The 16,863-nt window shown below is 41.8% G+C and overlaps 2 protein-coding genes and 1 long non-coding RNA gene across 4 annotated transcripts; 2 read left to right on the top strand and 1 right to left on the bottom strand.

Annotated features, from left to right (window-relative positions):
* Positions 1–255: 255 nt before the first annotated feature.
* nudt21 (nudix hydrolase 21) lies at positions 256–4,302 on the bottom strand. Of its 2 annotated transcripts, none has more exons than XM_066713532.1 (7): positions 3,982–4,302; positions 2,877–3,077; positions 2,310–2,373; positions 1,741–1,830; positions 1,412–1,487; positions 930–1,040; positions 256–764 (listed from the first exon to the last, which is right to left on the bottom strand). In XM_066713532.1, exons 1-7 carry the CDS (start codon positions 4,098–4,100, stop codon positions 715–717), a joined length of 711 nt encoding a protein of 236 aa, XP_066569629.1. In that variant the 5' UTR covers positions 4,101–4,302; the 3' UTR covers positions 256–714. The 2 variants fall into 2 exon arrangements, with proteins under 2 accessions (XP_066569629.1, XP_066569630.1); XM_066713533.1 differs by having other exon boundaries at positions 926–1,040.
* A 2,189-nt stretch (positions 4,303–6,491) lies between these two features.
* On the top strand, positions 6,492–7,680 carry LOC136758251 (uncharacterized). Its single transcript, XR_010819933.1, has 2 exons — positions 6,492–6,639; positions 7,224–7,680. It is a non-coding gene; the product is annotated as an uncharacterized LOC136758251 (long non-coding RNA).
* A 6,068-nt stretch (positions 7,681–13,748) lies between these two features.
* Positions 13,749–15,440, top strand: LOC136758208 (leukotriene B4 receptor 1). Its single transcript, XM_066712477.1, has one exon. The coding sequence runs from the start codon at positions 14,092–14,094 to the stop codon at positions 15,109–15,111; it is 1,020 nt and encodes a 339-aa protein (XP_066568574.1). The 5' UTR covers positions 13,749–14,091; the 3' UTR covers positions 15,112–15,440.
* Positions 15,441–16,863: the final 1,423 nt, after the last annotated feature.

Here is a 16,863-nt window from a genome sequence, read left to right on the forward strand (position 1 = left end):
TCTTAAGCAATATGCAACCTGCTTTAGACATGGTTTGGTACATATTAAACAGAAAAGGAACACATGTAATGTGCAGCCTGGAACAGTCACAACCTTTATATGTGTGTGTGTATATATAGAGGGGTGTGTGTGTAAATTATATATATATATATATATATATATATGAATGGATGGATGGAACAGTTTCAGTTAATTGGAGGGTAAAAAAAAGACTGTCCATACATTAAAAAAATGCACATTTAATGAAAAACATCAAAAAGTTGAAATTGCCCACAAGGAAAGGCTAGTTTATTATAAAATGGTATGACAATGATTCTGTATAAAATAAAAATAACGCAAGGACATCTATTTCCACCTTTAAATTATACACTACAAATACCTGGATTCATGTGCAGAAGTACATAAGAACAGGAGATTATTGAGTCAGCAGGGAACAGGTTTAATGAAGTATAAAAGTGGTAGCTATAGTGGGAATTTATTTTAAAAAATATTACTGAACGGGGGGGGGGGGGACAAGTCTCACTTCATTCTTTATAACAGTTCACATTTCTTTTTTTGTTTTAATTATGTCAACTAACTTAAAACAAGACGTCTGTATACAGCTGTAACAAAACACTTGAAAGTAAAAAGAAAAGAAAAAAGTTGCACAGAACTCTCTCTCCTCGAGGTTCTGCACGTTCTGAAGCTGCACTCACAGAGACAGCCATCAACCCATCACTGGACACCAGGGACAGCACTGTTCTCAGTTGTAAATGAAATTGAACCTGCGATAAAACGGTAAACACGGATGTAAATAAATGCGTGTACGATGTGACACAGCAGTCAGTAACACACTCCATGTTGTAACAGGTATATATTACACTACAGGAAGCATGCAGACATGGCTTTGCTCATACCTATGCTGTTAATAGAAAACTCTGCTTACCTACTTAAAAGTTGTGGAAGGCTGGATATGATAGGGCCATAGCCTGGAGCATTGTCATAGAGCTCAAAAAGAGGAGCTGCCACCAGCTTGTAGTTCTTGGGTACCGCAAACAGAGCTGCAATGAAATGAATGCACTGGTTTAAAAAAATGAAAGCATAGTCAGTCATTCATTAGTTTTATCTGAAGGAAATTACTGACACTAGGGGGCAAAGTAGAGCATCACAAATCGGTGGGGGGTCACTTACAAATTGAAGTAGCACTAGCAAGTTAAGTTACTTGACTGGGGTAACACCCTAGGAGTAAAGGATGGAGCGCGGCCCTGAACGGGAAAGCTACGAACAAGCAACCCTCCAGAAGCACTGCACCCTGCCATTACAAACTCACAACCAGGCCCAGGGGACTTCTTCAATACAGTGCACAGAACACAGCATGCACTCATACAGCTTTCACAGCAAATCATCACAAAGAAAATCTGCAGCCCCTTACCTTTCTCTTGTAACTGCACAAGGAAGAGCTTCTTGTGTTCCTTGGGTTTAGTGATGTGAGCTGGTATGTAGGGGTACTGGAAATGATAACAACACATATGAATAGTTCAGCTTAACCTGCAGGAAAGGAATGCATCATCCCTCCCTTCGCTCAGCAGTTGATATAGACATGCTATGCGGTTGAGGTTTGCCTGCACGTACACGAGAGATGTGTCAAACACTGCGTTTTCATTTTGAAATCAAAAAAGGAACTCAAATGGGGTGGGGGGTAGGCATAGCACTTAATAAATGCAGTCGGGCATTTACACACCAAGCCCTGGGTCTGCTCACCTGTGGGGGTTCAAAGTTGGGCCTCCACCAGTTGCCAATGCAGTCGTCAATCACCCAGTCCTGCTGCACCCCATCCTGCCGTCCCAGAATCTGAAGAGTAAAAAAACATTTTAATAAAGTGCATGTTGACTAAAAAGCACATGTAAGCCTCTTAATAAGACACAAAGGGGGGAGGTACCACTACACAAATACTTAGCTTTAGGTACGCCTAGACATAGAAAGTTTGTTTTCATGCGAACCCATACATTACAAATGGCACAGAGGGATGTCCACAGGAACAGAGGACTGTATGAAGCACACAGTCAAGGTTACAGCACTGGGCTGGTTTCTCCACACCAGAAGCTGGGCTGAAGGTCAAATACAGTTTTCCACACAACGTACTGGACTATTTGTATATGAAAGCATGAAACCAGGAGTACTGTAAACAAGGATAAAGCCTGTGTCCTTGCTAATAAAAGGACAAAATGATTCCAAATTAGCCATATTGGATTAATTTATTAAGTGTTTTTCGTATTACAACTCCCTGGAGGTATTACTCGTCTTGTGGATCAAATTAAGTGAATAAATACCTCCGTCATGAGACGCTTGAGCCCCTCCACTTCATCTTCCCCTGGGTTTAACTCCCCACCGGGCCTGAAGGACAGCATACAAAAAACACAGTATATTAGAGAATAAAGAAGCAAACACACAACCAAGAGCATGCACCCTGCCTTTAAAATAACTAGGACAGCGTAACACTAAATATTCTGGCAGCGGGGCGTATTGTGCATGTTTTATATGAACAGAGGAATCTTAAAATGTATCTACGGTTGTGCTAACTTAAGTATAGACTAAAAATCCAGTTAACCATGTGCATGTCTGTAACAGTGTTTATTCAGTCTCCTCCATCATATTGATTTACAAGATACAGTCCAGTTCGTTTAAAAAAGGATATGACTGGAAGATTATGCACGTTTGCAGAGTGGTTGGCAATCCTCTATCCAGTTTTTTTCCCCGTTTTGGAGGCTTAGCTACCCCTTCACATCTCTTTATGGAGCGGTTTTAGTTTTTAGTTTTAAGTTTTATTTTGTTAAAGAATGCTTTCAAACCAAGTCTGGCTTGCCTGCATAACCTGTGCAACCCCACTCCGAACTCACAGTTTGAAGAAAGTGGTGCCAAGCTGCAGCAAGAGCACATGGGGGAGTCTGTGTTCATGCACGATCAGAACCCCCTCCACCGTCCGCCTCATCCCGATCTTCTCAAACTCCTCCCGCATCCGCTGGAAGCGGGCCGCCACTGAGCTGTCCTTCTCATAGAGGGGCTCCTTCGTCCCAAATGTGTAGTTTGTCAATGGATACCTGCAACACACACACAGTAAGATCCATCAAGGTAACAGTTACTGTGCTGACCAAAATAATAGAAAGCTACACCATGAGGATCACCCAGTGTTAATTGCTGCTACTTCACAGGGCTTCAGCGTGGCTGTGGAGGCAAGGGTGTACCTAATGTGGCACACTTACTTCCAGATGAGGGACAGAAAAAACAGTGGCACATTTTGGGAGCAGTGCTACTGTTAACAAAATGAATGGGTAGCCACAGATAGTTTTCTTCTTTGCCAGAGTTAAGGGACCACAGTCCACTTTGTGGAGGTGGCCACAGGGAGTGAGAGCAGCAACATTCAACACTAATGCACAAAGGCTGTTCACTGGGAAACTTGTTTTTCATGCATTTACATTTCCTCATGCTATGAAACATTACTCCGTGTGAAACGTCGGACGGAACCGACTGGCGTCCATTGCAATTCAATGGTGACAAAATACAAATAGCTTTATGTAATTAGTTGGTTAATAACGAACCCCTTGGAACTGTAGTTTCCCTGTAATCTCACACCCACAGAAGGCAATATTACCGCATCCTTCGTGATCGTAAATTTCAAATTCGCGCCCCGTCTGACAGGCTAAAATACAGATGAAGGAGAAATATGGTGTCTGACAATTATTATGTACTTAATATCTGTACAAGACTCGAACTGGCGTAAACAACGTCTTTCGTCTTGCGGCAGTTTTGCGACAATTGCAACCGGGGTGAAAAATACTCTCCCTCGTCGCTGCAGCGAACAAACATTTGCTCCGGCCAGCGATATTCAACGCCAGCCGTCAGACAAGTCGCATCTCCGACACAACAGCCGTGAGAGCCGGCAGGCACCTCGCACAGCGCCGCGCTCCCACGGAGAAACGAAGCCCATCCTCCGGTAACACTCACAGGTTGATCGTGCGCTCCAGGGTCAGCGGTTTGGCCGGCTGTGGGATGTACTTGTTCCCGAACTGATTGACCCCGCGGGGCCACCCGGTCTGTGATCGGTTCGGAGGCACGACCGACATGGTTCTCGCAGGTCTATCACTTCCAGCCGGAGGAAAAACAGTTAAACACAAATAAACCCGTCCACACGGACTTCACGACACGACACACTTCCCCAGACTGCCCTTCCCTAAATCGGAATCAATGGTGTGCAGGTCTGCGGGCTCGCTTTGAACAACACTCTCCGCTCCGTCCAGCACAAAGTACATCCGGGACAACAAACAACCGACTTCCGTGTTACGACAGACCGTCTGCTTTTACGGCACATTTGAGCTTGCTTTACGGCTGCCTTTGACAAACTAATGTTGTTTAAAGCTTTACAGGTTTGAGGCACTAACATGTTATGTTTACTCACCTAAAACGAATACTGTTAAACTATTTATTAAACTGTTGTGGGCAGAAATGGATAAAGAAAGAAGCAAGATAAAACATATAATTTTGTTTGTTGGCTAGAATGCACATTTCCAAAATGGCGCCATTCCGAATTTAGCATAGGGGTGAGGATTATAATTTTGATTCGTGTTAGTAAACAACACTTTCAGTATATCGGAGAGTTTATTCCGATATATCAGTATCCTATATAATAATATTTTATGACTGACTTCAATAGGATCAAGTAAAGTCTCCATAACAACAGGAATGACATGCTTTTTTCAAATAAATATGAGATACAGTGATTGTTAAAATGCACTGTAGCTATATATTATACCTATACATTGTTTTGAAGTTGTTACCTAATTTCCATATGGTCTGTTAAAGACCCTTAGGACTGGCGGGCTGACACCCCCTCTGCAGGTTAAATGCGGTAACGCAGGAGTACATTCCCATCCGTATCATTGGAACCACTTGGGTTTGAAATGTATTTTACTGTTAAAACAATTTTCTGTTAATTCACATTCATACTGGTTGTTAATTTGGTGTTTAGTGCAATAAAGCAATAATCAATGATCCAACATGTTTGTGTGTGCACTTTAGTCTGGTACACAATCAGGCTGTAACGGACAGACAGACAATGAAATCATAGACCTGAGGGACTTAAACCTGTCGATTATAAGTGCATTACTTATAATGCATTGAAATGTATGGTTTTCTGTTGCATCCTGTAATTATGGGGTCAAAGGTGTGTATGTGTGAGGAGGGGGGGGGGTGTCTTTCAGACTGTTGTTAAGAAATTAATTATTTAAAATTATTGTGTCTGTGAATACAGATATACATCCATACATAATAGTATTAGGAAGCAGAAATGCTTTTCTTTCAAACACAATATGAATATTATCTTGTCAATCACTCCCACAAAGGTGAAGGTGTCTAACTCCTCCCCAGAACTGCAAGAAAATCCAGTACTGAAAAGCTTTTGTTTTCAGTCCAGGAAAGAAAAACTCACACAAACACAGGATGATTACATTGGCCTGTCTGGCCAATGCACAGTCAAAACTGAAGTTTGAAAACGTTTACTTGTTAGGTGATATTTTATATTTTGTGATTGGCAGTGGTTTGGAGTTTTGCTTTGGACCAAGACTTAGTTTCACTGTGTATGAAGAGAAAGGACTTTCCAAATTCAGGCACTGCTTTATGTCAGAACAACTGCGATTATGTCAGCCTGCTGAACCAGCTGGAGATTGCTGACAATTTGACACTCCTGTGGACTCGACCAATGCTGGACTGGAGGCAGCCCACCCATGTGACCATGGACCTAGTGGTGGACAACATAATTCAGCTGGTGAGGCTTCTCACCAGCATAATCGATATCTCTCAGATTAATAACTTGAAGTACATATTTAAATTAAAATAACAGATTGAAGCTAATTAATCCATCTGTGTGGGTAGATTTCTTGATCTCTCCCTTTTCCTGTAGGGACACAGACACTTCAGAGATCCAAAAAAGGGGGTGAAAGGTTTTTAGATCTGAGCTATAGGGCATGAACCTTCTGCTGTCTTACCATGACTTGACCTGTCTTAATTGCAGAATGGAAAATCGCAGACCCTAATCTCCATGTTTTGGTTTCAATTGGTGTGTCATTCTTAGACCAGCATACACAATTTATTTATACACAGTTTTGTTTTTTTTGTATGATGATGTGAATTTTTTTACTTCTAGACATGGAAAAACAGCCTCATTTCCTGGAACTCAGAACAATTCTGGGGAAATGAATTTATTTTTATACCATCAGGCAAGCTTTGGTTATTGGACGTATATTTGTATGAATTGTAAGTATGACTGCAAATAAACAGATCAATAATTTGATTGTGTCGAGGAGTTGAAATGAAAACCAGCTTTTACATTTCTCGTACTTGTGTGTTTAACTACAAGGTTACACTTTAAATAAAAGTCCAAACCTTTTTATTGTTTCAGTTACCATTGACCTAATTTGAACTAATCCAAAGATTATTATATTTTTCTCCCCCAGAATTGATCAGGATGTCTCTCCATCAATAGACTTCATAGGAATATACAGTGACGGTACAATCCTTTGGGGTAAGCCTCAGAGAGCGGTGACCACTACAAATTCCCCTTCGATACTCAGCATTGCTTCATTACCTTTGGTCCTTATCTGCATGATCGTAAGTTTACTTCATTGATACAATTTATCCCCTTTCTCACTTTTTTATCAGTTTGGTTGCAGTAAGAAGAAACATGAACTCCCCACATTTCTAAAATAGGAAGTGTAGTCATATACTATATGTACTAAAAACGTTAATACAGAATCCTATTGCTCTGGAATGTTTCTGATTTATTATTATTATTAACAGCATAATAATGAATAATATACAACATTGCATACACTAGTCTGGGAGGTTCTTTAAACATCTTAAGAACCGAATGCTGTGGTAGAGCGAGTCGTGTTTGGTAAGATCACAAAAGGGATAACTGCCAAAAGTGTGCCAGACGCTGTTTATGACACTTCACGTATGACTTTAGTGAATTTATATTGTGCCTCATCTGAGCTTATCAATAATTTCAAACAGTCTGAGATTCATTGGTTCATCAATAATCATTTAATCTAGTACCGGGTCACAGTGTGCCTGACCCAGTGGGTACCACTTGGTGCCGAAAGAAAAGTGATCAAAACAAGTCCATTGAGTTCCCTCTCTCTCCGTATCTATCCATCTCTCTGCCCTGTTGTTTTGCAATTTCCTTCTTTCAGATCATCTTAAAAAGGAGGAGTGACCTGTACGTCATCAACCTCATAGTGCCCACAGACCTGCTGATCTTTGTGGATCTGTTCAACATGTTCATCCCTGAACGACCAGCTCCCGGGCACTTGGACCACTCCTGTGCTGGGCGAGACCAAAAACACCAGGCCACGCGCTCTCTCTCTGCAGCTGGCAGTGCACTGAAAGCTAAGGTCTCCCAAACACTTCTATGCACAATTTTTTAGGGACACCACCAGTTGACACCACCTTCCCCAAGCCCCACAAAACATTTATGAATACAGTGCTGGCTTTGTCCTTGTGAACAGTGAGACTCCCTCCCTCGCAGATGCATTACATATAATTCTGTGTCATCCTTAACACTGTCAATAAGGTTACTATACAATAGAGCAGGCTTTTACAAACTGTCTCAGTTTGAGGCTCATGTTGAATAAATATCACTGTACAATTGTTCTTTATTGCATTATTATTTTGTTGTGTATTATACTGTTTTGGAGAATGATTTATGATCATTTGTTAGTTTTCACTTTTAAAGCACTATATTTACATGTAAGTTTGGAATAATCGCTAATTATACAGCAAAGTACAGATGCTGCAGCAATACAGAAGTAGCTATATTTAAATATTTAAAAACTGATGTAACAAATAATTATCTGTGTGAGGAAACTGTTGCAACTTCCTTTTCATCCACATCTGATACTAAAATGTCTGTCATTTTGCTTTGTGGTGTTATTAATATAACAATGGCAGTGCACATATCTAAGAATACATTTCTCCAACTCCATAACAAAATGTGTGTGTGTGTGTGTGTATATAGACGAGTGACAAATTAAAGGAAAAACCTGACTAAATGAGTGAAGGAATATAGTGAATGCAGATGCCTCCACTGCATGATATTTGATTCAAGTCTTCAAAATCATGAAAGGCATCGACCACATCAAACCAGAGGAGCTTTTCCAGATCAGCAGGGACACACGGACCCGGGGACACTAATGGAAATTGGGCTTCAAGGCATTCAAGATGGAAAACAGGAGACACTTCTTCACACAGAGAGGCGTCACAATCTGAACAAACTCCCCAGCGATGTGGTTGAAGCTGAAAATTTGGGAACATTTAAAAATAGACTGGATAGGATCCTTGGATCACTCAGTTATTAATGGACACCAAATGAGCACGATGGGTCGAATAGCCTCCTCTCGATTGGACACTTTCTTATGTTCTTCATATGTTCTTATGATACAATTAAGCAATTAACATCCTATCATGCTCTGTGACATGAATAAAAATGCTGAGCAGGACCAGTTGACCTCGATTTTGGATCAAGATGGCAGTGCATAACCCTTCATTACAAAGACAAATGCACATTTGAGAGTTCAGTGGTGCAAAAAACATAGTCACTGGTCTACAGAGATGTGGAAAAAAGTGATATGGTTAGATGAGTCATCCTTCACCATATTCTTCACCATAAGTGGGTGAGTGCATGTGTAGCGACACCAAGAGAGCAGTACAGGCCTGACTGCTTGACCCCTACAGTGTGGGGGGTCCGGAGGCTCTGTTATGCTGTGGGGGGCATTTTCCTGGAATGGTTTGGGTCCACTTGTCCTCTTAGAGCAGGGGTTCCCAATGTTTGGTGATGGAGGGCCAATTTCCAGAGGTTGCATGGGATGGAGGGCTGCAGTAGAAAATGAACCACCAATTTTATTTCCTATACATTTCTGTTAGGGAACATTTATTAACTTTAATTGTTGTTTTATTATTTTCTCCCAAATTACAAGTGCAATTTGTAAACAGAAAATTGTCATTAGAAAAGCTTCAGAATAGGGTGGTTGAAGTTTGGCTTTGGGGGGGCGCACCAAACATCCTCGAGGGCCGCACTTTGGGAACTCCTGCCTAAGAGGGAAGTTATTCTGAGTGATCACCTTTATCCTATGGTGAAACATTTCTATCCGGATGGGAGTGGCCTCTTCCAGGATGACAATGTCCCCAACCACAGGGCACAAGGGCTCACTGAATGGTTTGATGAGTATGAAAATTATGTGAATCATATGCTATGGCCTTCGCAGTCGCCAGATCTCAACCCAGTTGAACACCTATGGGAGATTTTGGACTGATGTGTTAGACAGCGTCCACCACCATCATCAAAACACCAAATGAGGGAATATCTGGAGGGAATATCCCTCCAGTAGAGTTCCAGAAATTCACCCCTCACCAAGTGGCATAGAGGACCCCATCACTCTCACCTTCACAGGTGAGTGGATTCTGTTCTGGGGGCATTGCTTTTAGACCCACGGGGCTTGACCCTGGTCCTGAGAATCCACTGTCCAGCTGGTTTTAATTTCAACAAAGTTCTCAATTGCTAAATCGAACCCTTAACTGGACTAACAAAAGTTGGTCAATGCAGGTGCCTAATATAATTTTAAATTTAATTTGAAATCTCCAGCTGTTTCAACTCATTAAAGTGCACTGATTGAGCAAATTGTTAGTTCAGTTAATGGCGCACTATTTAACTTGAAACACTCTGAGAAGACTTGTATTAATTAATACACAGAATGATAGGTATGGATGGTGTGTTGAAGCAAAGTTCTTCTTGACTGCACACAGTTTCAGCAACTAGAATCAAAACAACCCTTCCTTCACTCTCTCTTTATATATATACATAACTACATAACATTATGACCACTGACAGATGAATAACACTGATAATCTCATTGTCATGGCACCTGTCATGGGTGGGATATATTAGGCAGCAAGTGAACATTTTGTCCTCAAAGTTGATGTGTTAGAAGCAGGAAAAATGGGCAGCATAAGGATCTGAGTGACTTTGACAAGGGCCAAATTGTGATGGCTAGACGACTGGGTCAGAGCATCTCCAAAACTGCAGCTCTTGTGGGGTGTTCCCGGTCTGCAGTGGTCAGTACCTATCAAAAGTGGTCCAAGGAAGGAAAAGCGGTGAACCGGCGATAGGGTCATGGCCGGCCAAGACTCATTGATGCACGTGGGGAGCGAAGGCTGGCTCGTGTGGTCCAATCCAACAGACGAGCTACTGTAGCTCAAATTGCTGAAAAAGTGAATGCTGGTTCTGATAGAAAGGTGTCAGAACACACAGTGCGTCGCAGTTTGTTGCGTATGGGGCTGCGTAGCCGCAGACCAGTCAGGGTGCCCATGCTGACCCCTGTCCACTGCCGAACGCGCCTACAATGGGCACGTGAGCATCAGAACTGGACCACGGAGCAATGGAAGAAGGTGGCCTGGTCTGATGAATCACATTTTCTTTTACATCACGTGGATGGCCGGGTGTGTGTGCGTTGCTTACCTGGAGAACACATGGCACCAGGATGCACTATGGGAAGAAGGCAAGCCGGCGGAGGCAGTGTGATGCTTTGGGCAATGTTCTTCTGGGAAACCTTGGGTCCTGCCATTCATGTGGATGTTACTTTGACACATACCACCTACCTAAGCATTGTTGCAGACCATGTACACCCTTTCATGGAAACGGTATTCCTTGATGGCATTGGCCTCTTTCAGCAGGAAAATGCACCCTGCCACAAAGCAAAAATTGTTCAGGAATGGTTTGAGGAACACAACAACGAGTTCAAGGTGTTGACTTGACCTCCAAATTCCCCAGATCTCAGCAGATGAAATACCCATCATGCTTACTTCCCTTCACAATCGGAAGATGTCCAGCAGTGCCATCAGCTCAGAATTGACAGAAAATATTGGGACCCTGGTACACCCATCTACTGTCCAAAGAAATCTGGTCAGACATTGCCTTTGTGGAAGTCTTGCGGCCAAAAAGCCATACCTCCGACATGGCAAAAAGGCCAAGCGACTCAACTATGCACAAAAACACAGGAACTGGGGTGCAGAAAAATGCCAGCAGGTGCTGACGAGTCAAAATTTGAAATATTTGGCTGTAGCAAAAGGCAGTTTGTTTGCAGTGGTACTCGAATGAGTGTCTGCAGGCAACAGTGAAGCATGGTGGAGGTTCCTTGCAGGTTTGGGGCAGCATTTCTGCAAATGGAGTTGGGGATTTGTTCAGAATGAATGGTCTCCTCAATGCTGAGAAGTACAGGCAGATACTTATCCATCAAGCAATACCATCAGGGAGGCATCTGATTGGCCCCAAAGTTATTCTGCAGCATGACAACCATCCCCCTGGTATGGCCCCCACAAAGCCCTGATCTCAACATCCAGTCTGTCTGGGATTACATGAAGAGAGAGAAGCAACTGAGGCTGCCTAAATCCACAGACGAACTGTGGTTGGTTATCCAAGATATTTGGGTCAACCTACCTTCCGTGTTCGTTCAAAAACTCTGTGCAAGTGTACCTAGAAGAATTGATTAATTGAAAGCAAAATATTGATTTGATGTAGATTTTTCTTCTATTCACTCACTTTGCATTTAGTTAATTGATCAATATAATCTATTAACATGTCTATTTTTGAAAGCATTCTTACTTTACAGCATTTTTTCACACCTGCCTAAAACTTCTGCGCAGTATTGTGTATATATATAATTTAAAGGATATACCAACATTATCAAAGTTGTAACAGTCTGATATATTGACACCCTCTGTCAACCTCTGACATGTAGGTGCAAAGTAATAATACATAAATAACTGTGCAAGCCTCTACAGTTACAGGATGACGTTTTCCCAGAGAATATGGTCACATTCTGCTGAATCTTCCAGATGTGAGCAAGGCCACACCGCCAGGGGTCTCTGTGAGCAAGGAGAGAGGACAGCAGTGGAGTGTGGAGCTGCAGGTACTCGCCAGCCTGCAGGGGGAGGTGGCACAGTTCAGGGGTCTCCTGGCCCAGCAAGAAGACTGGCGCAATCTGAGATATCTGAAAGTTGTATGAAGTGGCTCTGCGCTTGAGTCCTCGGTTACGATACTGTACACCCTGTCTATGAGGGCTTAATTGCATATTTCACATGTGTTTCTAAGTAATCAGGAAACAAAGGTAGGAAAACAGAAATGGTTGTAAATAGTATGGCTGCTGCAGGTTGTAAAATCAGATCTAAATGTCACTGGGGGAATACAAATGGTGAAAGATGCAGGAGCTTGTTCTAGGTACAGTGCCAGTATCATAATTCTGCTAACACTGCATTTATTATTATTATTATTTTTATTTCTTGGCAGACACCCATATCCAGGGTGACTTACAACATAAAGTATGCATCCTTCTGAGAGGAGTGCTGGGATGCCTTGAGGGTATAGACTGTCCTTTGAAAAGCACTATTATCACTAGTGACTCCAGCATAGAGAAGTGGCATACATTGTGTGTGTGTTGTTGCACTAATACGAACTTCAGCAGGTGTGAAATGGGCATGGCATGTCTCACATCAGCAGCCGACTCGTGCTGCACTTTGGAGTGGTGCTGTTGCAGTCTCTGCCTCTGGGTGGCAGTCCACGCTGGCACTGTCATATGTTTTATAGGGTTTTATAGGCAGTTAATAAACAAATAGAATAATAAAATGTATTGTGTGACTTTTTACATATTCATTTGCTATTTTTCCCCATTTCCTAGTAAATGCATTTTATAAGATTTGTCATGTAATGTTATCAGATTTATATAGACATTTATAAATATCATCAGCACCAGCCCATGTCCATCCACTACTGGATGTCACACCTACAAAATGTATTATTATATGCCCATATTTTAAGTGATCATCTTTTTCAATCTCTTGGCATCTTCCTTTGTCCATTTTAACATTACATGTTCTTTTGCTTATTCAATTCTTTTTCAGTCGCTTCTTGTTATCCCATGCAGAAATATTTCCATGTTGTCCAGAGTTTCTGTAACATTTTTACATTTACTAACCAGGTTGTGAATTTAATTGATTTAAATATGTGTGCGGACGCTCCGGTGGAGACCTGGCTCTCTGGCAATTATGTGAATTCTCCCAAACACCAAATATAAATATAATCTATAAATTACTGTCTGTCAAATACATTGTCTGGCCCAGTGTGCTAATAAAGAAGGAATAGGCCACCTTAAATAGGACATGGCTTTCCTGTTTATTGGTCACACTGGTATGTTTTGTCTACAGCATTTCTGTGTATTGTAGCAGGTTGGGGGGCCCGTCGCCAAAAAGGGCTTGTAAGTAGGCGGGGTCTGGTCTTGAAACATACAGTAGGGAGGCAGGCAGAGGGTACAAAACAGGCTCACTGCTGTTTTATTGTTTCCCTCAGTGGCGGCACAGTGTGAACAATAAACAATACAAAACCTAGTTCTGTTCGAGCACTAACTAAACATATATAGTCCACAACTACAGACAAAATATTAATACTAATAACAGTAAATGTCCAGGTCGGCAGGGTGGGTCTCCTCTGCTGAAAGAACCGCCCTGACCCCAGCCTTGCCTCTCATACTGCCACAGTATTCAGTATAAAGCCATGGCAATTGGGCAGTAATTGAAATAACTTTGTTTTTAATTGCAATTGTTATGTATGTGTAAGGTTTCACTACCAGAGTATCGTGCTGGTGAACAGGAATGAGCTGTGATAGTGTCTTTATTCTTCATTCTGGTCCTGGATTGTGCTGGAGGAAACAGAAAGCAACAGCAGAACCCAAGCAAATTTGCATTGCTTGCTTACTCATGTTGTTGTTATAATTGAATCATGCTTCTGAAAATTATATTATTGACTATATGAGATATATTAGAAAAAGCAAGTGAGATGGAATATGTATGTATTATTCAATCAGTGATATAGTGCCCTCTGCTAAGCTGATGATGTTGCAATAATGTTGACTACTGCACAGCATGGTCTGCAGGCAATAAAAAAAGAGTAAACTGTATGCGGTTCAGATAGCACATTTTAAAAGACGCTGCCTTTCCCTTTTGATAGCTGTCAGGATGCAGCAGCTCACAAACACAGATTGCAGCATCATAGACTGGGGAGGCATTGTGCCCAGCGTGGTCTTGGGGCTGTGCACTCTGGTGGGGGTCCCTGGCAATGGCCTGGTAGTGTGGATTATCCTCAAGCAGATCAGGAGGGCCACTTTCACAGTGAAGATGATGCTGAACCTGGCGCTGGCTGACATCCTGACCCTCATCACTCTGCCCTTCTGGATCTATGCCCTGCTGTGCTCTTGGAAGCTAGGTGGCGGCTGGTGCCGGGTGCTCTCGTATGTGGTGTACTGCAGCATGTATGCCAGCGTGCTCACCATCACCCTGATGAGCGTGCACCGCTCCTTCATGGTGCTGCACCCTCAATGCAAGCAGGGCCTAAACTGGGCCAGGCAGAGGCTCCTGCTTGCTGCAGTCTGGGCCCTGGCCTGCCTCTTGGCCAGCCCTGTCATCGCAGCCCGGGACGTGGAGAAGAAGGACGGGAGGCTGAAGTGTCTGGCCACTGTCTACAAGTCAGGCTGGAAGAAAGTGAGTCTGCTCCTCCTGGAGACCCTGGCAGGGTTTGTGCTTCCGTACATGGTCTTGGCCACGTCTTACTTCTGCATCAGCAGGAGGGTGAGCCGCATGGCACGACCCAAGGGCAAGCGGTTGTGGAAGCTGATCATGTGGATTGTGCTGACCTTTTTCGTGTTTTGGCTGCCCTACCATGCTTTCAACATTCTCCATGTAGCCACCATGTCCCTTACAGGGTCCAGCAAGGACAAGGTCACAGGGCTGAAGATGGTGCTGGATCGGGGCAGTAACATTGCAGGAGCTCTGGCTTTCATCAACAGCTGTATCAATCCCTTCCTCTATGCCCTGGCCTCCCGCAGCCTGCGCGGCAGAATCACCTACATCTCCATTCGGAAGCTCTTCAGAAACTCCACCACAGCGGAGAGCCACGCACTGGACTCCAGAAAAGCTCTCAACCAACATGACTCGCAGAACACCCAGACTCCCTGTCCAATTAGGAAAGATGAACTCTGAGGGAGATTGGGAACCTTTTTCATTTTTTACCTTGTTTTGTCCTTTTTGGTTTGTTTGTATGTTGTGGAACTATGGCACTGAACTAAGCCATTGTATCAGGGCATGCTATTATTTCTTTGGTCGTCTGTTTCCATGTAGGAAAGTTCTTTCCTTATGGGCTATATAGTTAATTACACATCTAAAGGGACTGTCAGTACAGGAAAATGTAAGTATGTCTTATGCAAATGTGTTGCAAATAAATACATTCAAACTGCATATATATATATATGTGTGTGTGTGTAAGAGAGAGATGTTTGTGTCTGATGGCATTAAAATATTTGTTATTTACAGGATTTTGTGATTGTGTTATTCTTTAAGGATTTTTTACAATTGATATAAATTATATATTTTTACATGTACACTGCTAGAACATCTTTCTATCTATATATTATAAAATATGTCTTATGCATTTCATGAAAAAATAAATATTTGTATCTATGTTACCTTGGTTACTTAATTTAATTTAACTAATCATTTTCTAATTTAATGTTAGAACGACTGAATAAATATACATCACACTTTTATAGAAGACCGGCTCAGCATCAATTCCCAGCTAACAACTTTTGTTATAGCAACATTGTGTGAGGTTGCAGAATTGAATATGAAAAATATGACATATGACATAATATATTCCCCTGACCATACGGTGTCTTTCAAACTGTTCCATGATAGTGCCAATGTAAAAAGTCTTAGAGAAAAATAAGGTGACATACACAATATCTTGAATGCATACACATGTTGTAATGTTATTTAGTTCAACAAACTATGTGAATATTGTGAATATTGATTCTCTAGAATGAAGTTAAATAAATGTAGTTGTATGATGTAATTTTACAATAATGTGACTAATACTGTAGTCTACAAATGATCATTGCTCCAATGGAGTATGGTTCTGTGCTTTATTTGTTACTATGGAACAAAGTTATTTGGTTAGTTGAGTAACTTTGCAATCAGCATTGCTAATTTCAACAGAAAGTCTAGAATACTATTTTTATATCCGAAACGCTTCAGGAATAGGTCTTAGCTCTTACTGAGCAACACATACAACTCATAACATAAGTGCCTACATTACAACGATGGCAGGGAAGGTAACAGAAATTGGTAAATAAGAGCAAAGAACGTTTGGTATCAACTTTTACTCCACCTCACCAAATAATGTTTTTACAAAAAATGATTGTGCTTAAAGTTTCACTGATGCTGCAGCTTATTGCTCAAGACTAGCTTCCTTGGTCTCTATATCTTGTAGAAATTAACATAGATCAAACTAAGTCATGCCATTATCGTGCAGATGAAGAGATACCAGTTTATCACAACTAACAGAGGGTACACACCAAAAAAATGCTGTCAGCTAAGGACTGGCAATTTTGATAAGAAGTGCTAAAAAACTGAAATGAAGGCATCAAGAAAAAACTTGAATTCAGTTGATTGCCAATCACATGAAACCTCAATGTTAAGCATGATCAGCAGATCACAGTGTGCCAAGTAAGAGCTTCACACCAGAATCCACCTCTCAGCCTCTCATGCCTCATGCCATGCTGGGCAGACAAGCTGATCCGGCAATTGACAGTTGTATTCATTTGCATCCTTGCTTTCCTTGCATATTGAAATATATCTGTGTTGTAGTTCTGGTTACGTTGCTGTTTTTTGAAAGTGTCTCTCGACACTGCAGTCAACTGATAACGATACAGATACCTTTTGACAGTTTAACCATAT

Source organism: Amia ocellicauda, chromosome 9 (assembly GCF_036373705.1).
Source record: "Amia ocellicauda isolate fAmiCal2 chromosome 9, fAmiCal2.hap1, whole genome shotgun sequence".
Classification (NCBI taxonomy): Eukaryota; Metazoa; Chordata; class Actinopteri; order Amiiformes; family Amiidae; genus Amia; species Amia ocellicauda.

Coding starts and splice junctions, on each gene's coding strand:
- LOC136758208 (XM_066712477.1), top strand. CDS start 14,092: ATGCAGCAGCTCACAAACACAGATTGCAGCATCATAGACTGGGGAGGC.
- nudt21 (XM_066713532.1), bottom strand. CDS start 4,100: ATGTCGGTCGTGCCTCCGAACCGATCACAGACCGGGTGGCCCCGCGGG. Junction 1,488..1,740: donor CCAACTTTGAACCCCCACAG/GTGAGCAGACCC, acceptor TATCATTTCCAG/TACCCCTACATACCAGCTCA. Junction 1,041..1,411: donor TGTGCAGTTACAAGAGAAAG/GTAAGGGGCTGC, acceptor ATTTCATTGCAG/CTCTGTTTGCGGTACCCAAG.